The sequence below is a fragment of the Vombatus ursinus genome, unplaced genomic scaffold, assembly GCF_900497805.2.
Source record: "Vombatus ursinus unplaced genomic scaffold, bare-nosed wombat genome assembly UNPS02009132.1, whole genome shotgun sequence".
NCBI classification, from domain to species: domain Eukaryota; kingdom Metazoa; phylum Chordata; class Mammalia; order Diprotodontia; family Vombatidae; genus Vombatus; species Vombatus ursinus.
Window position 1 is genome coordinate 3,371,351 of NW_020948910.1, and position 21,204 is coordinate 3,392,554.

The 21,204-nt window shown below is 34.4% G+C and overlaps 1 protein-coding gene across 10 annotated transcripts in view; it reads right to left on the bottom strand.

Annotated features, from left to right (window-relative positions):
- UTRN (utrophin) overlaps positions 1-21,204 on the bottom strand; it is a 620,052-nt gene that overhangs the window by 309,461 nt on the left and 289,387 nt on the right. For all 10 annotated transcript variants that reach the window (XM_027850670.1, XM_027850661.1, XM_027850663.1 and 7 more), the window contains 5 exons: positions 19,129-19,301; positions 5,254-5,404; positions 3,734-3,912; positions 1,308-1,443; positions 318-467 (listed from right to left, as the gene is read on the bottom strand). In XM_027850670.1, the coding sequence (XP_027706471.1) occupies positions 318-467; positions 1,308-1,443; positions 3,734-3,912; positions 5,254-5,404; positions 19,129-19,301 (789 nt within the window). The remainder of the gene's footprint in view (positions 1-317; positions 468-1,307; positions 1,444-3,733; positions 3,913-5,253; positions 5,405-19,128; positions 19,302-21,204) is intronic.

Genomic DNA, 21,204 nt, shown 5'->3' on the forward strand with positions numbered 1-21,204 from the left:
GTACAAAAGAATTCTTTCAAGCCAATTATTTATGACTATCTCAAGCAACATTAAGTATTCACTATTTCATGTACTTCACAACAAAACACTTAATACATGAACATTTTTGTTTTAATAGTTATCCTATTTTTAAGATAACCAAATAAATATTTCACTGTATTTCATTAATATCATATGCACCCCAAAAAGAAAAATGGGGGAGGGTGCCTTAAAAAAAGGTAAAATATAATATCACAGGATATCATTCTTACAACAATGAAATCACATCAACAAATATTTATTGGGGACCTACAACATGCAAGGCATTTCAGGCATACCTTATTCCACTTTATATTAAGAGTTTTCATATTTCCAGAAATATAATGTCTTTCTTTCATACTCAAGTCGTTAATTGTAAGCAGCTCAGGTAGTCTTTTGTTCAACCACTTAAGATTTTCCTTTTGTACTTCTATCTGCTGGGTTAAGTCCTAAAGGGGGCAGAAGAGAGCTTTAGTTAAAACTCAGCTGCACAAGCATTAGCAGAATAATAGAAAAAACTCATCTTTAAATCATGGATTTGGCATTTAAAAAATGTTCATGCATAAACATACTACACTCTGATAGGAAATAATAGTAACAATCCCCGAAAATAATTTCTTGTGGAATGAAGTTCTTTACATAGGAAATAATCTCTAACAAAAAAGTAATGCATGTCCTTAAATTTATATAAAAATACACTTACCAAATAGAATGCAGAAAAAATAATGCCTCTAGTTTTATCTATACTTGTTATAGGATTAATTTGGACCCATTCAGATGAAAATATTTTAAAGAATAGAAATACAAAGCAGCAATTAAGAATCAAAGTGTAATAATGTAAGGGTACCTAATGTGAACACAATATTAAGGCTAAAGACTGCCAAGAGTTACTAGTCATATAACTCAATCATTTATAAGTTTCCACAACTCAATGTATACATTGCTCTAGGGAGCTGGATCTTAACACAGAAAGACCATGCCTGAGCCACAAATCATTACATGATATAAAAATATCAGAAGTCTGTTTCAAATAATGAAATGGTAGCATCTGGCCAATAACTCTTATGCTAACAATCTTCTGAAAGTATGACTTCAAGTTTCCCTTAGTGCCCCTTCAGAGCTAAACTTAATAATGCTATGTAATGTTCCTTTACAAATATATTTTAATGTTTTTTATTTACCCTCACATTGAAGATTTTTTTCCTCCCTATTATCCTGCTACATTATTTCCATTCTTGCATTTAAACTTCAAAGAGATAAAAAAAAACAAAGGGTATTCTATAACTTGCCTGTAGTTCTTGGACACTATCTTCCATCTCAGATGAAGGTGTCTTTTCCAAGGCACTTTCAGCCTTTGATACCCAGCAATTAATTTCAGTCAACCTTTTTCTGAATTTCAGTAGCAGTTCATTTTTTGTTTCTAGGCTAGAAAAATCATTATTGAAAATTATTGAGCAAACCAACTAGTTTGACAGAATACTGTATCCAGACCAAGTCAAAAGTGTCAATTCATTCTTATTAACAATAATGACAGAACATCTGTTAAATGGGTTTAAAAGAAGTGAATTAGCATTCTAAAATACTGTATCATACTGTATGACAATCTTGCCTTGCTTATTTTCATTTTTTTCTCTCTCAAAGCTATAAAAAGCTAAATGAGCTATGCAAAAGAAAATTTTGCTTTTTTTAATACAGAGTGAAATCAAAGGTATAACTTAGTGTTTAATCATTAAATAATAAATATCCTTGCTATACACAAATTAATTTTGAAAAACAAAGTAATGATAAACACAATAATAGGGAATGGAATTTTTTTTTATTTTAATTAAAAAGAAAAAACTATCTGAGGCAAAAGGAGGAAGAGATTTGCCTATGATAGTCATACAGTCAGTATTTTGTTAGAGGAAGGACTTGAACCAAGGTTTGGTCCTAAGGATGATTTTCTAACCATTGTGTGTATTGTTTGTCTGGTGTGAGTGTATGTGCCATACACATATTGTAAAAATCATGTATGTGTGTGTGTGTATGTATATTATATATGTATATATATGCATATGTATGCATTATATATATATATTGCTAGGGAATTATTTTTAGCCATTTTATCACTAATTTTTAACTGTATTTAGATTTATATAAGACTTTAAATTGTCCTCTATGAAATTCTAGTTAACATGCTAACATAATATTCCTGGGTAATGATATTATTAGATAGGCATAAATAGTTTTGGACTAACTAGTCATTGGGTATTTATTCATAAACCATGCATATTACCTAATTTTACTTAGCATACAGAGTTTATTTAGATATAGAATCTAGATGATTTAGAATCATGCAGAAGAAACAAAGTGGTATTTAACTGTGTGAGCATTTGACTATTAGTCCTCAATAATAGTTAATTGCTGAATTAAAAATTGTTATTGATCAATAAAGTTCATATGTTTTTGGCAGCAATATCAACCTAAGATGGGTTGACATCATGACATCTTTTTATAAAATTAAAAATAAACTTAGCAAATCAAATGGTTCATTTGTAAAAACTGAAAAGGATATTTAATTCATTGAATGTATTATCATTTTGACATGCAAAAGAATGAGTAGTGCTACTTCAGTGATATCCATTCTACAAAGATTTATCAATTTGAAACTCCTTTGAAATTCCTGGACCATCTCCAATTGTCTTCATTTATATCTAGCCACTGGACCCAGATGGCCACGGAGGTTAAAGTGAGGCTGGATTTCATGCCTTAGCAAATGGCTTAATGAATTTTAATTCCCCCTGCCCACCAATATCATTTGATGGTTAACCTTCTAATGAACTTCTTTGAATTAGCTAGTTACTTCTTGGAAAAGACAAGTGCAGTCCATCCTAGAAGTCTTTCCGACTTGATAGACCATTGAAATATTAATAGCTTCCTCCTCCCACTCCTCTGTCACCAATACAAAAAAAAAGTTTTCCCTACCAGGATTATTAACAGTTATTTGTAGAAATTCATTCCACATTTTATTTCAAATTGCTTGCTGTCTGTCCTTCATTCTTGAAGAGGACCATGACACTGTCAGTGAGGTGATGCCATGACATGCAAGTGAATTGGATTTAAGTAAGGGTGAGCTATTCAAAGTCACTAGCCTCACTTTTAGGTATTTAAGGAATCCATAATTTATCCAGGGTGACTGTTTCCTTCACTAATCTTGGATCTGAAGAATATGAGTCTTAGTTCCATCATCTACAAAATGAAGAGTCTGAACTTGATGATCTCTTAAGGGTCTTGCCTGGTCTGAAGAGATGATCCTATAAGTCTTAACAAACTTTATAAGAAATTAATATGTATCTCATCTCTCAATCAACTACAGAATATCACATTCCTAAAAGTAAGTACTAAGGGGCCACTTATAGTTTTCAACTTCACATACTTTGGGAAAAGCATCATGTTTATGGTACTTGCATAGTAAAAATTGGACACTGGGAATAGCTGAACTTCCTTATACAATCTACCTTTAAGCAGGTACAATCGAAAGGGAGGATTGATACTCATTAAGGTAAAAAATGAATGGATCATGACATTCAGGCGGAAATGCACCATAGGTACACATAAAATAAATGTCAGAAAATTTTCTAACAATGGAGGACAAAAGGATCGAACCCCTTCATCTTGTTTTCTAAAAGATTCTCTACAGGTAATTTTGAAGAGCCTGCAGTTATGACTGAGATACCTAAGCTTTCTCTCCAGCACTTCTGTGGCAACTGCATTCCAACGTTCACAGAGCTTTGTCAGCTTTTCATCCAAGAGACATGCATCAACTGTACTGGTGAGTTTGTGAATGATGTCTTTTCCAGTTCGAACTAGTGGTGAAAAACTAGGCAGGCGGCTGCTGACTCCCTCCTCAAGTTCCTGCCACAGATGCAAAAGCCAAGATAAATTCTAATGTTAGATTAAACTGTTTTGAAACTCTCAACCCATCTAGGTAGTATAGTATTAATTTAAAGACTGCAGAAGCCTATGAATGGGAAGATTAACAAAGAAAACACATCTCATTAGTTAACTCTTTTAGAGCAAGTCAAGGGAATTTCAAAGGAAAGAATAAATGTACTTTCAGAGCTAATTCAAATTTATTCATTTTACTAGATTAAAAATAAAGCAAGGAAGGAAAATGTTCCAATATAAAAGGCACCATTTAAAGAGGGTTACATGAGAGACTCTATCACATTTAGTAAAAAAAAAAAAAGAAAAAAGAAAAACAAAAAAAGACTTGCTTCTATTTCTCCCAACCATGTCCGTTTTTCATGAGACTTTTTTATTAATTGCCTTATAATCACACTCATAACCTTTAATGCTTTACTTATTTTGACACAATAACAATGAACTGCAAATATCGCAATGCAAAGACATAGGAAACTGTTTTTTTTTTTTAAATTTAATTCCAGATTCAAATTTCTTATTCAAAAAAAAAAATTCTTAGGGGAAGCGAGAGAGTAGGCAGAGTGATAAAGGAACATAAATAAATGTCTATAACTAAGCAAAAATGCACGCAAAGATAACCCAAGCCAAAAGCATTTCCTTTATTTTCTCTCACTACCTTTAGATTTAAAAATATGCGCAAAACTTTTAAGAAATTAAATTTTATTTTTACCAATAGTCTGAATTAAAATTTAATTTCTTACCATTATTATAAAAGATTACCTCAATAAGAATGATTTTGCTGCCGTTACTTTTTAAATTAGAGGGCCATGTATCAAGAATATTAGTGAAAATGCTAACAAACTTGCAAGTGAAGCCCTTAAATATTTAAGTCCATAAAATACAAGGAAGTGAAACTTTTTATATTATTAAATAAAATAACTTCATAGGCAAAAAATTAAAAGAGTTTAGAGACCTAATTTGGTAAACAAAAATATATTAAATAAAAATGACTCTTGTAGCTACCATAAAAGCTCTCACTTTTGTTAATATCACTATTCAGAGAAAACCCTGATTAAAATGCCATTCCTTCCTCATCACCCCTACTCTATTAAGAAAAAAAAAAGCTTAAACATATTCCGAGTTTAAATTGTAACTGACAAAGTAATTACAAATTATTATCGATACATAGGTAGAGGAATATTTTTAATGAATAAAAGACCGAAATAACTTCCATGCTGCCAAAACCTCATTTTTAAGTTATTGAATCAAAAGCCACTAATAGCAAGGCAAGTATCTGACCAGCAAATCCTGTTTTGACAAAACAGCCCCTACCTGCTGATGTATCTTAGCCTTCTCTAGATCCAGGCCGCCATCTGCAGTACGGGCATCAGGCAATAATTGTTCGGCTTCTGTAAGCCACTGGTTGAAGTCATTCAGGTCACGATGGAAGTGTCTCCATTCTTCCACAGCTCTATCAAAACGACTTTTAGGGAATAAATTTTAAAAAAAAAAAGTGTTTTCCCCCATTGCAATGCATTGGAACATTTTGGTTCGTAGAACAAGTTGGCATGAATTTTTATTTTTTGACTAGAAGCTTTAAAAGTATATGAAATCCCTAACTAGAAATGAAAGAATTTCTCAGGATTCTGGACAAATATTCCATTCTGGAAAGAACTTCTCATAATTGAGGATAAATATTCCACAATGCCGATTAGTTCTTTTGTTGTTAATTAGGAGATTCAGATACTTTTAAAGCTTCTAGTAAAAAAAAAAGGAACAATTCATAACAATTTGTTCTATAAACCAAAATGTTTCAAATTATCGCAACTGATAGTTCCTTCAGAAAATGTGATCTAAAGCTATTATTTTCACATAATATCCTCAATACAACTTCTAAATTGGAAAGAGCTCATCACTGCTTGATGATGTTAGTTTTCCAAATTGTCTCTAGCTCAGGAAAGCAAAGTTGATCACTTTTAGTCAAATTTATCCACTGACTTTCAAACACTTCAAATTTTAGAAATGGGACCACTTTTTATGGAAACCAATGACTTTGTTAACCCTTAAAATTGTGTACTATCAGGCTCATTTTGAAAAATCAAATAACTTAGTTACAAAAATAAACAAAAACAAAGCTTAATCTATGTTAGCAAGCAAAACATCACAGGGAAATACTTCTCATGAACCCTAACCATGTTCCCTCCCCTTTTTATTTTTTCCTTTATTTTTGCAAAAAATTCCACCAGGTGCTAAGATGGAAAAAAAAAATGGTTCATGAAACAAAGTGCAAGCATAGGCAATTGCTATCTTGTGGAAACATTCACCAAAATATATAAAAATGTTAATGGGCCCCATCTGGCAGCAATAATAGAAATAAATACAGTGATTTCTGTTTCCGAAATCTTTCCTGGTGAAATCAACATTTATGTACCTTGCGGTTGTCTACTGAGTCTTTTAAAATATTTCTTTTATAATCGAAAAAAAATGAAATCCTTTGTTTGGTGACTTGCATGACTAAAATTCTCAAATACCCAAATTCTACACTACATAAAAATGTCAACTGTTCTCATACATAAAAAGTTATAATTATGATCATGAATCTGTTAAGGTTCATAACATAGCAATAATAGGCATGTTATTTAGGTCATTACACAAAGAAAGGCATATTTAGCTTTAATTACTCTGTACTATAAAAGAGAAATTAGGAAAAATGCTAGCACTTTGGCATATTCAGAGAGCCTTAGATATATACACACAATGTAAAAAAGCTTTAATGGACTAGGATTATAAAATTATATTGAGTTAGTTAAATAACACATTATTAACCTGTCCTATTAAAACATCCCACCACCAAGGCTAAAAGATGTGTAAATGCTCTTTTCTTTCTCAATAAAAGGTTTCTAATATATGTAAATTGTCACTAGGTAGCCCAGAGTAGCTAGGACTATAATAGCCACTATAAAATGACTACAATATACAGAACTGGTCAAGAAGCAATGATGAAAAGGAATTGAGGGCACCTGTACCATCACAATCATCAAGGAAAACACGTCTAAAATATAGAATTCTAGAAGAATCTGGATTCTTCAAAGCAAGGCCTTGATATGAGGCAGTAAGGCACGTGGGGAAAAAACCAATAACCCTGTCTCTGAAATCCAAAGATGTGGGTTATAATCAAGCATCTGACATTCTTATTTGTGTGACGTTAAACAACTTACCTTACCTCCCCTAAGTCTCATTTTCCTCAACAATAACTGTGGGGGTGGTTGTGGGAGGGGGGTGTCCTGGATCATATGGTCTGTAAGGTCTCTCCTAATTCTATATCTGTGAACCTATAACCCAATGTACACGATTGTGAAAACAAGTTTTCAGAATAAAAATATTAAGATGGCAACCTGCAAATACTTCATAAAGCATTGACAGGCTACTCAAATCCAAATTAAATGGCAAGTCTAAGTCTTTAAGTGGTAGGATAGATGAAAAAAGGATTCCTAAAACTATTGCCTATGATTTTCTATCATCAATTTTAAAAAGATTTTCTAGATGAAAGAGGATTTCAGGAGTCTTAATTTTACAAGGGTCTTTTGAAATAATCTAGTCCAATACATATGTGACTAACCCCAAACATGTCAAGGTAACCTCTGTTTGAACAATTCTAGTAATAAAATCAAATTTTAGTTTTGGACAGTTCAGTTCTGAGAAAGCATTTCCTTAATCTATCACCCTGTAACTTCTGCTCACTACTTCTACTTCTGACATAAGGGGACACAAAGCAGAAAAAGAAAATGCGCTTCATATGATAACTCTGAATATCTAAACCCAAGCATGTACTCACTAAACTCTCCTCACTACAAGCTAAACATCATCAGATGTTTGAACCAATTTCTCATATGGCACTGCTTCCATCTTTGTTCAACATCCTCTAGATGTGTACCAGAGCTGGAGTTAACAGCCAGAAATGAACATAATATAAAGAATGTAGCCTGACCAAGGCAAAACTAGCAGTAGTTTCCCTTCATACTCAATGCTCTGCTTCCATAAATGTGGTCTAAAATCACCTAAGAAACCACAATGCTAAATAATAATAATCTAAAAATCTTGTTAAATCCCTGTTTTCTGAATTCATATCTACTAGTACTCTCTAGCCATGGCTTCCCTATCCTGAATACTGAGAGTTGCTTTTTGGAAATTGATTTATCCTATTAGATTCAACTCCTGAAAGAGTTTGTAAAAATCTGTGAATTGCAAAATCATCCAATTACATGGAAAGCAGGAGGAAAGTACAAATGAGATTATAGATTCAAGACAAAGATGGCACATTAGAGGTCATTTAGTGCAACCCTCTGTACCTACGAGGACAATGAGGCTCAGAGAGTTGATGTAACTTATTCAATGGTCACACAGCTGTTAAGTGGCAAAGTCTCTAATGAAGGTGTTTGATGATTCTATGATTTTCTTCTATTCTATCCTTAAGTATAAAAAAATAGTTTTATTGAAAAATTGTATTATGTATCAGATTTATATCTGTTTATAACACATTAAAAGACATGGAATTAAAAACACAGGAAACCATAAAAGGTGGGTAGGGAACTTTGGTTGGGGGGTAGGGGGAGTGGGTTTGTCTGTTTAATTGTTTGGCAATTTCTGGTTTCGTTTGTGTCAGGTATTCCCAGTAAAGAAATTCTAACAATGAAGATTAGTAACTGTTTTGCAATCTTAGAAAGTAGTCTAAAACATTGAGATGTTCTGTAATTGAAATATTCTGTAATTGTTTCACAATCAGTATCAATCAGAGATGAAGCTTGAACCTTGGCCTAACCAAATTCAAGGCAAAGTGTCTATCTCCCACACAATACAGTCTCAAAAGATGATTATATAAAGGAATATAAAATTTGAACACTTCCCTTTAAAAAATATTCTGAGAAAAATCAATTTTTCCCTCTCTCTGAGAGGTGCCAATCTCAAATTTCTGAAGGGACTGCTAGACTATTGATCATGACCTCAAGGTAGCACTCTTAGAGGAAGCAACTGACAATACCTTTGTGTTCTTGCTATCATACAAAAAGACTTGGGTGTTTTTTTTTCCTTTTCCATAGGAAAGAAAATAAAATTGGAAACTGTAGTTTCTTCTAATTTAAGTCTCAACTAGCCATGAAGATGTTAATTTAGGCAAAGACCTCATATCTAATGATTTCAGTCAATTAGTAAACCTTAATTATGTGCCTACTATGTGCCAGATGCTACGTTAAGTGTTGTGGATACAAAAAAGGCAAAAGACAATTCTGGATATCAAGGAATTCACAGCCTAATAGGGGAGAAAACATGCAAACAACTATGTGCAAAAAGGGATAGTCAAGTTAAATTGATAATCAAGAGAATGAAGTCATTAGAATTAAGATGGACCAGGAAAGGAATCCTGTGGAGGTTAGGGTTTTATGTGGGACATAAAGGAAACGAGAGAAGTTAGGAGGCCTCTGCAATGAGAAAGGAGCAAATTTCAAGCATGGGGACAGCCTGTGAAAAGCTCAAAGCTGTGAGATAAACAGTTTCTTGTTCAAGGAGCATCAAAGAGGCCAGTGTCACTGGATCACAGGGTACATGGTGGGAAAGGATTACAAAAATGTAAGATGGAAAAGTGGGACAGGTTATGAAAGGTTTGAATGCCCAACAGAGGATTTTATATTTGATCCCTGAAGTAATAAAGAGTCACTGAGTTTGATGAGAAGGGAGGTGGTGACATGCATGATCAGACCTATCATTAAGGAAAGCTACTTCTATCAGATGAGTGTAGGATAGATTGTAGTAGAGTAATATTTGTGGTTGGGAAACCAACTGGAAGGGTATTGCAATGAGTTAAGTGGTTCAATAGAGTTGAGAAATGTTAGCAGAAAAGGGGGTATATACAAGAGATATCACAGAGGTAAAAATCAATAGGCCTTGGTAAGTGATTGATTATAATGGAAGGAGGGTAGGAGAAAGTGAGGAGTCAAGGAAGGATCCTACATTTCAAGCCTCAGGGAATGAGAGGATGGTAGTGCCCTCAACAATAATAGAGAAAGGTGAGGAAAGGGGAGAAGATAACGAGCTTAGTTTTATACACGTTGATTATAAGATATCTATGGGACATTTAGTTCTAGATGTCCAATAAGCAGTGGGAGATGAGAGATTTGAGAAAAATAAGTATAGATATGACCACTGAATATACAAGAGCTGATGAGATGATCAAGTAAAACAGTAAAGAAAGATAACAGGAGGGCCAGGGCAGAGACCTGTAGAAAACCCACAGCTAAGGGTATGAGCTGGATGAAGATCTCACAAATGGGACTGTTAAAAAGTGATAAGATAGGAAGGAGGAAAACTAGAAGAGAATAGCATCATGTAAACAGAGAAGAGAATATCCAGGACAAGATAGTGATAGTATCAAAGCAGGAGAGAGGTCAAAAAGGATGCAGACTGAGAAAAGGTAATCAGATTTGGCAATTAAGATGCAGTAACTCCAGAAGTAGCTGATTTTAATGAACGACAAGGTCAGAAGTCAGACTGCACAGTTAAGAAGAGAGGGAGAAGAAGGGAAGTGGGGGGCAGCTAACGTGGACAAAAAGAATAGACACAAAAGGGAGGAAAGAAATGGGGAAATGATTAGAAGGGATAGATGGATCAAGTAAGGATTTTCAGAGGATGAGGGAGACATGTGAATGTTGGTAAGGAGTAAGAAAACAGTCAGTACACAGGGAGGGCTTGAAGATAAATGAGTAAAGATGATAGAGGATGTTGGAGAAGATGAGACAGAATGTAATTACTTATACATGTAGGACAGTTTGCCTTGAGAAAAGAAGGGCCACCTCTTCTTGTTAGATAGAGGGAAGGTGGAGACAGTGGCAGAAGGCATTTGGGATAAATGAGTTGAAAAGGATGGCAGAAGAGGAAGATTTAAGATGATAAGACATACAGTGCATGTAAGTTATCAGTAAGACCAAACAGGGGTCAAGAAGCTTGAGTCTACATTTCAAGCTTCAAATGGAGGGCAAGTAACTTGATGGGAAGACTAAATGAAGCTCAAAATTAGCACATAAAGAAGTAATCCTGTTCAACTATGGGGCATAGTATTTCAATATTTTTGTATGCTAAAAGGTTAACTAGGATACTACCATGTTAAAGTTATTTTTCCCTCAAAAATTAGATTTGCCCAGAAAGAGACTTACAAAGCTTATATTAAATATCAAAATTATGTTATAATAAAATGTTAACATTATGAAAATGAAAAACAGAATGTCTCTTTTACAGTATTCTTGTTTTTTCCCCTATTTATTTATATAAGATGTATCTTTACAGAGAAAAGGAATAAATAAATACAAATAGATGGTGTTCATTCATTGAGAAAGACTTTTAAGGCAAACAAGGAATCTATTTTTCAATAAATCAAAAAGGGAAAATTTCAAAGGAGTGGAAACAATCACAAATAGTACTATTAACAAGGGGGGAAATAACTAAGAAGAATGAGAACAAGCACCAATTCACAGACTGATTTTATCTTCTATAAAAAAATCTTTGTACATATCAAAGATATACCTAATAAAAACATAGATAGACAAGGAGCATGTAGACCAGAAGTGTTGAACACATAGCTGCATGCAGCCTATAACACTCTCAAATGCAACCCAAACCAGATGAAAACATAACTGGAAAATATTTTTTTAATTAATAAAATATATTAAGGTGAATTTCTAAGTCAATATGTGGTCCACAAGGATCCTTATGTACATTTTAGTGGCCCCCATCTCTATTTGGGTTTGCCATCAATAATGTAGGCAATTTCTATAACAGTTGAAATCTTCTGTAACAACTGACTGAAAGACAGAAAAAATACAAGATATCGACATGCTTACTTTAAAAAAAAAAAATTTCTAAAACAGCAACTGACTTGGAAGAACAAAGCATACCATGGAAGGATCTTCCCCATAAGATGACTCCCACGGAAATGTAAAGATTATTCAAAACTCCATAGATCCAACCATAAAGATAACTTGGTTTAATAATCGTTTGAGTATCATATATCAAACAAGACATAAGGCAGATATTTATCACTGTGAAGGTATTTTCCAACCGCCATAGAGGATGTATAATAAAATCCAAAAATAAAATCCAAAAAGTAAAAACAAACAAACAACAACAATAAAAAAAAAAAAAACAATGAGGTTCTACAAACATTCCTGTATGTTGATGCCATAGTGACAGCACACGGCCTGGCCCCTGGGATACTACAAAATTTCCAAAATGTAATCCATTAATAATCAGAAGAAATCAACATATCAGTTGACAAAGGCAGGGGGAATACAACAGGAAGATGAAGGATGCAAATTTCCTAGATTTTAACATGCAATTGTATGAGCAACACATCTTGCAAAAATTCTGCAGACAGAAAATGAGATGATCATAGAAGAAGGCCTTGGAATTAGATACTTAGCTTAAATATCTTTGGAAAATTATTCAATGCTTTCAAAGATATCTACTTGCTTCCTGATACAAAATTTCATATTTTTAAACAACATTAGTTATTCAAGGATACAATGCAGGTAAAAATAATGGATCATCATGACCTTAGAAACAGTAAAATGGTAGGTGACCCAAAGCAAAACTCCAAAGTATTTAAGTATTCTGCGGTATATTAGCAAAAGTGAAATATAAATATGGACAAGAAGTGACATAAAAGACCATACCAAGAAAAGAGCTATGTCAAACACATAGTGAGTCTGATGGATATTCAAAGACTAGAGGAAGGTCTTTAAGAGTGTATGGTAGATTATCCATGGAAGATTAATGAGAAGATACAGACAAGAATTCAAAAAGATTAGAAGATATGAATGGATTGCAATTTGCATCAATGGAGGAGTACCCACACAGAGGGGATTCACAAGTCCTCTAAAGTATCAAGAGAGCATGATTTGAGGTTTTTGTTTTGTTTTGTTTTTTTAAGGCTATAGGTTAACTAGCATTTTGTTAGGTTTTGTGCCTCAATACATGGTCAATTTTTGTGAAGGTGTAATGTATGGCTAAGAAGTATGTGAACTCCTTTCTGATCTCATTCAGTAACTGCCAAAGAATTATCATGTTTTATTTTTTAAATATACTAATCAGCTCAGCAATTTCTTTATTATTTATTTCAGGCTAGACTTGTCTGAGTATGAAAATGGTACCTTGTAGTCTCCCACTATTGTAGTTTTATTTTCCTAGGCTAGATTCTAGTCAAGGAGTACTATTTCTCCCTGAAATACAATTCACTTTTTTTTTAAAAGTATTTAGACTCTATGCAGCTAGAGGCAGCTGGTGGAATAGATCTAGTGCTGGGCCTAGAGTCAGGAAGACCTAAGTTCCAAGCAATCAGACAATTACTAACAGTGTAACCCCGGGTACATGACTTAACCACTCTTTGCCTCAGTTCTTTTACTGTAAAATAAGGATAATAATAGCACATTAGTGAGGCTGAAATGAGATAGTATTCGTTTAATAAAAAAAAGTACTTTGGCATAGTGCCAGGCACATAGTATATGCTATATAAATATTTAGTCCCTCCCTTCCCAGCCTCATGCTGTGGAGTACCTATTAAATTCTGATGTGCATTTGTTATCTTTTATGCTTTTCAAGTTTATCTCTTTTTATCACACCTCTTTATTTGCTGTGGCCTAAATCTCCAAATTTGCTATAGCTAAAATCATAATTGCTACCCCCCTTTTGTTTTGTTTTTAAATTCACCTGAAGCATAATAAATTCTGTCCTGGACCCCCATTTTAAGTCTTTATAAAACTTTGTTTTTCCTATAAATAATATCTTTGAGTCTGTTTTCTAATCTAGTAAGCTACCTTCTTCAATTCTGTGGGTACATTCATCGTACTCATGGTAATAGTTATGACTGCTAAAAATTTAATTTCCATCCCGTCTTCTTGAATCTTTTCCCTCTCTTTTGCCCTACCCTCCCCTATTTACAAAAAAGATTGCAAAAGCCAAGCAGTTTGCCTAATATCTGTGATCTATAACTGAAAAGATTTGTTTCAACTCTCTTTGCCATCCTATTCTTCAACTTGCCATACTCTCCATCACAAGTTTTTTAGGATTTTTTCTTTCCTTTTAATCTCCCTTTCACATTTGCCTCTCCAATGCTGAATTATGTCTTCCTTATGATTGTTTCCTTACCTATCCTCTTAACCCACCCATCTCCTCTTTAAATGTCATCAGCTATTTCCCTTTTGAGTTAAATGAAATGCTATAATGATGTTCTCTGTATGTGTCATCAACATTACTGTGTAACAACTTCGGTTCAGATGAAAGTAAAGTTCATGAGGTGCCCATATCCTTGACTCTTTCCTCTATGTATGAATACCCCTCCTCTCATTTGACTCATTTTGTGAAATACAGAGTTCCTTCCCCTTCAACCTCTAGTGCTCCCATAGTGTAGTCCCTGATCTCTTCCATTTTCTTCTTCTGAAAAATTATCTAAACAGAACAAAACCAGTTTTAAGACCTCTTTCTTCTCTGAACTCAAGATTCAGACTGAGGTATAATATAGGCCAATATAGAAATTCATTCTGCATGATTTTGAGTATTTATTAGGAGTTTTTTTCTTTTTTTCTCTTGATTTTCAATTTGAAAGGAAAAAATGAATGTTTATTAGTTGAAAAAAAGTAGTTTTTTAAAAGGTTATGGCATTCAAAAACTCAAAAGGCCTCATACTTTTCAAGTCTTCTTAAAGTCCTTAGTTATCAGTGGTATTTGACATTCTAAAGGGATTTGCTATACACAGACCTTTCTGTTATAAACAGAAGGTATTTAGCTAGCACACCACTCATACAAAATAATACTCCTTAGGCAAGATTCATTTATTGAATTGTTCTGTGTGACTATGTTCACATGAAATTCTAACAAGATGCCTTAGGTTTTTTTGGGGGGGGGGGATAAGATACCGTTGTTGTTGTTTCGTCCTTTCAGTCATGTCTGAGTCTTTATGACTCCATTTGGGGTTTCTTGGCAAAGATACTAGATTGGTTTGCCATTTCCTTCTCCAGATCATTTTACAGATGGGGAAAATAAGGCAGCAAATAGGGTTAAGTGATTTGCCCAGGGTCACAAAGCTAGTAAATGTCTGAGGTTAAATTTGAACTCAGGTCTTTCTTGACTCTAGGCCTGGTGCTCTATCCACTGTGCCACCTAGCTGCTCTAATAAAATACTGAGAGAACCCCTCAAAATCTTTAGGCATAATCCCAGTTTATAACTTACTTCAACTTCTCTTAGGCCATAATCCAACCCAATCATTTTATAGATAGGAAAACTGAAGCCTAGGGAGATGGAATTGATTTGCCCATGGTCACAAAGGTAAGTGTTAAGAGGCAGGATTAAAATCTAGGACCTCTTATTCCAGAGTCCTCCTCTCATGCTACACAGATATGGATTATTAGTTTTAAAATAAGTGCTTAAGTAACAATCTGTGCAATGAATTATAAAGCTGACTACAATATTATTATATAATTATCCCATTTTATGATTTAAATAACTGAAAGGGGAAAGATTATAGAAGTCAATACAAGAAACAGATGATTCCCAAATCTATATATCTAGTTCTAGCCACTTTGCAGAGCTACCATCATGCATCAATCAATCAATAAGCATTTACTAAGTGCCTACTATGTGCCAGGCACTAGGCTAAATGCTGGGGATACAAAAAGAGGCAAAAGATAGTCCCTGCCCTCAAGCAGTTTACAATCTAATGGTGGAAGAAAATATGCAAACAAATATATGCAAAGCAAGATATATACAGGATAAATAGGAAATAATTAACAGACAGAAGGCATTGTAATTAAGAGAGTTTGAGGAAGGCTTCCTGAAAATGATGGAGTTTTAGTTGGGCCTTAAAAAAAAATTGAGGAGATCAGTAGTCACAGCACAGGAAGAAGAGAGTTCCTGGCATGAGGGACAGCCAGAGAATGTCCAGAGCTGAGAGATAGATTCTTGTTTGTGGAACAACCAGAACACCAGTGTCATGGGATCAAAGAGTATGTGTCAAAGGCAACATAAAACTGGAAAGGTAGGAGGGGGGCTAGGTTACGAAAGACTTTGAATGCCAAAGCATTCTGTATCGGCTCCTAGAAGCAATAGGCAGCCATCAGAATTTATTGAGGAGAGGGGATGGACATAATCAAACCTGTGCTTTAGAAAAATCACTTTAGTGACTGAATGGAGGATGTAATGGACTGAGGAGAGACCTGAGTCAGGCAAACCTACCAGCAGACTACTGCAACAATCCAGGCATACTGTAATGAAAGCCTACCTTAGAATAGTGGTAGTGTCAGAAGAGAGATGGAGGCATATTAGAGAGATGATAGGCCTTGCCAAAAGCTTAAATATGAGGGTGAGAGATGGCAAAGAATCCAGGATGACTCCTAAGCTGTGAGCTAGAGAGACTGGGAGGATTGTGTTACCCTTGGAGAGAGGGTTTAGGAGGAAAAATAATGAGTTCTATTTTGGACTTACTGAGTTTAGGACATCTAATGAACATCCAGTTCAAGATTTCTGAAAGGCAGTTGGAGATGCATCATCACCTGTCATAAGGACATCTCAAACTGGATAGATGGATCTCAAATTCAAAATGTCCCAAACAGAACTCATTTACTTTTCTCTCCAAATCTTCCCTTCTTCTAAAACTTCCCCCCCTTTTTTTAGTGTACCACCATCCTCTTAATTACCTAGGTACTCAATATCATTTTCATTCTCACTCCTGAAACTATCAATCATCTCACATATCTAATCCATTGCCATATTCTATCACTTCTACCTTTACAACTTCTCTTATGTAGCCACCGTAGTTCATGTCCCTCTCACCTAGACTACTGCAGTAACTTTTTAACAGGTCTCCTTTCCTCAAATCATTCCCCACTACATTTCACCCTATGCTAAGCTAGCTAGGTGATTTTCCCAAAGTGCATATCATGCTGTGTCATGTCTCTGAGACTCAGTTATGATATAACAGCTCCCTATTGGCTTCATGATCAAATATAAATGGACATTTAAAGCTCTTCGTAACACAACTACTTTCTAGCTTTCTTATACTTTATTTGTGCAGTATATACTTTTCTTGTAGTTCCTAGAATACGACACTCCATCTCATGCCTGGAATGCTCTGTCACCTTTCCTTTACATCCTGGTTTCCCTGACTTCCTTCAAGGATTAGATCAAATCCTCCATTCAACAGGAGGCCTTTCAAAATCCCCTTAGCTGCTAATGTCTTACCCTCTTAGATTTTTTTTGTTGTTACTGAGTCATTTCACTTATGTCCAATTCTCCATGACCCCATGGATACTGGAGTGCTTTGCCATTTTCTTCTCCAGTTCATTTTACAGATAAAGAAACTGAGGCAAACAGGGTTATGAGATTTATCCAGGGTTACACATCTAGTAAGTGTCTGAGACTGGATTTGAACACAGGTCCTCCTAATTCCAGGCTGAGCACTCTATCCACTGTGCCACCTAGCTGCCTATTCTATTAGATTGCCTTCCACTAATTCTGTACTTATCATATATTCCTTTCCATGCTTACAATCACATTAGACTGTGAGCTACTCAAGGGCAAGGACAGGGTTTTTATCTTTCTTTGATTGCCCAGCCCTTAGCATAGTGGTTGGAATACAGTAAGCATGTTAAAAGTGCTTAATGAATGACTAATAAAAAAAAATTAATTAGGAAAAAAAAGGCTCACAATCTCTGTGGGTAACTCTAATATATAAAAGTAGTGTTTTTTCAAAGTTATATTTCATTCTCCTGTCATGTATTGATTAGCAAGTATCTGAAATTGTTTGATATGTGGATTATCTTGTCTCTTGCTTTCCTCTTCCTGTCATCTGCTGCACATCACTGGACTCTTTCACAATAACCATTCCAGTTAGTATGTAATCATAATGGAAAATCAAAGCAGCTCTCTTTAATACTAGCTTCAGTTTGGTACAGAGAAAGTTAAAAGCACTGGTTAAAAAATGTTTTCTAATTACAAATGAAGTTCATTTTTCATGACATCTCATCCTTTTTTTGTTGTTTTTTTTTTGTGGTCAAAGATCGGATCAAAAATAGCAGACTGCACATGTCAAGAAAATAGCTATAGACTGTTATTTTTTTTAAATTTTTAATCCATTAATAAATGGGAATTTTAACCATTACCACACACATACACACACACACACACACACACACGTGTGCACGTGTGTGTGTGTGTGTGTGTGTGTGTGTGTATGACATCTAATATTTACATAGCTCTACAAGGTTTGCAAAATGCTTTACCAATATCATTGTAACTACACAACAAGCCTGGGAGGTTAATACTATTATTATCCCCATTTTACAAATGAAAAAACTGAGATAGACAAAGCTTTGTTAAGTGACTTGCCTAACATCACACAACTACTCAATGTTTGAGAACAGATTTGAACTAAGGTCTTCCTGACTGAAGGTCCACCATGCTAACCACAGTACCTTCTATAAAAACCTCCAGGCATATTATTATTATGAAATGCAATGAGCACCAAACTACGATATAGACATTAATGATAGGCAGCCATAGCATAGTGGATATACAGATGGATTTAGTTAGGAAGACCCAGGTCTAAGATTCATCTCTACTACATACCAGCAAAGTGCCCATGGAGAAATCACTTACCCTAAAAGTATCCCAGAAATCTTTCTAAGATTATAAATTACAAAACAGATGCAAAACTGTACTGCTATAAAGAGCTTCCACATAAAGGAGTTTCTCATACAAATGAAATAATAAGTTAATCTCACTTTCTCCCAAAAAATACATGACAATTTTAAAAATGTAGAAAATAAAAACAAAAATTTAGAAAATCCTTTTTTTCTTTTTAATTACTCAACCATTTGAAATATTAATTTTCATTCTCTTTAATTTGTTACCATATTGATCTTATTATGATCTTTCCAAAAATACTGGCCATAAAATCTTATACGTACACACACACAATTATATTCTGAAAAATAATACCAATTATAGATAACACTCAAATTTTCTATAAGTTGGATTTAGGAAAGAGTCAAGAAATTTTATCATTTGACTAATGTGGGAGGTATGTGTTTTTACTCCTTTTCAATATCGTTGAGCCTACTCATATTTTTTAAAAAGTCCTTAAGACTACATATAAGGTAAAACAGACTTACCTTTTATGATCATTGTACCTTTCATTCAGACTGTCCCACTTTTCTTTCAACTGGGTCAGTCCATCCTCAATCTGAATAGCTTCAGGACTAGAGACATCAAGTATAATATCGGGCTGCTTCTCATGAAGAGTTGCAATCTGTTCACCGACTTTGTCCAGGAGATCAATGATGTTCTATTAAAAAAATGTTCAAAAGACACCCGGGTTTGAATACCACCTCTAACAATTATTATATTGGCTGTATGTCCATGGACAAGTCATTTAACCTCTCAAGCCTCAGTCTCCTCAACTATGAGATCAGAATAATAACTGCAGCACCTACTTCACAGGACTATTTGAAGATCAAATGAAATAATGTACATAAACTGCATTGCAAGTTTTAAAGTACTATAGAAGTGTTGACTATTATAGTATATTACAATAGCTTTCTCTTTACATATGTAGATATCATATAGACTTATTAAAAATTAAGCTCCTTAGTATCTATGTTATTTTTCATCTTTGTATCTTCAAGATCTAGCACAGTCTCCTGCATATTGTACATTCATAATAAATGTTGAACAGTGTTTCCCATTATGGCAAGCCACTTAAAAGTCTCCAAGAAATTTTCCTGTATACATCTTATATCTATATTCTGAATATACCTCCCCAATTCATACTTTATATATGCCATCTGTACATAATTGTTTGCAAGTTATCTATCATATTAGACTGTGAGTTCCTTGAGAAGAGTGACTGTTTTTTATCTTTCTTTATATTCTCAGAGTTAAGTAAATGCCGGGCACACAGAAGGCATTAATGACGCTAATTGACTGCTTGAATACTCTGTGCGTAAAGAGGCCAATTATATTAATTTCTGATAAATAATTTCTCAGTTCTTTGGGGTATTATCAGGATCAAATTATTACCTAGCAATGTTTTCATTTTCATCTTAATTTTAGTATAACTCAAATGGATAAACTAGAATTCAAAACAGGTGGAGAAATTAAAAACACAGTAGCAGAACAAAGGAATGATCATATCAATTCCAAAGTATAATATCAATAAGGTGGCAGCAATTGGAAAATAGCATGGCCATTGTATAAAGTGATTGTTTTGCTTTATTCTTAGTGGAAATTGCATGTTATTATTAGTGTTTACGTTAAGGCTTTGTAAGTCTTCATAAATTATTAGGTGGGCTTTGGTTAGGTATTTCCTTGAGTGATGGGGTGGCAAACAGCTCAATTTCTTAAAAAAGGGTGGGGGGGGGCGCGGTTAGAACCATAAGCTGATCCAGATCAAGTGTCTGAAAGTACAACTTGACAGAAAATGCGAGAACAGAGGTCACTTCTAAAGGCATAAGAGAAAGGACATTGGCTTCAGATACTGCAAGAAGACACATATTAGGCCAGACTCTTTCCAGAAGAATCAAGGCATTTAATGAACTATAGTAGCACTATTCAGTTTGAAATGGGGACAATGTTAACCACTATAAGTTATAAAGGCTACTTATATCTGGATGCAGGCTGCCTGAGAATAAATCTTACAAGCTCTGCCAGTTCATTGGTTTTTTGTTCTGTGAATTGGAAGTTCTTTAAAAAAAAAAAATTCATTTCCCCTCTGTCCCCCAGGTGCTGGTAAAATACTTTATTTAGAAACGAAACCTGCTGCTTAGGTCAACTGAGGAGAAAAAAGATTTGCCACATCTAGGTCAAGAAACCTGGCAGGATTTAGAGTGTCACCAGAGGTCATGCTAGGACAGCTGGCAGTAGCACAAGGGAAAAGGGACCATTATACCCATAGCTGATGGATACTAACTTAAATTGTAAACATAAAGAAAATATCAGCCAGGACGCTCTGAAGTTCAGCTGTTTAAGCATAATCCACAACTGTCCTGTCTGGGGTTTTCACTTCACTAAACAAGATATCAACCATTGGGGTATGACCAACGTTCAACACCAACTCAACCAGCACAATACCTCACAATACCAAAAAGGTATCAATATTGTTCTACTGGAGCATATAGAATTGAACATATCATATTTGAGCAATATAAAATTAAACTGTTTCTTCAATTAGGGTATACCCAATGAATAAC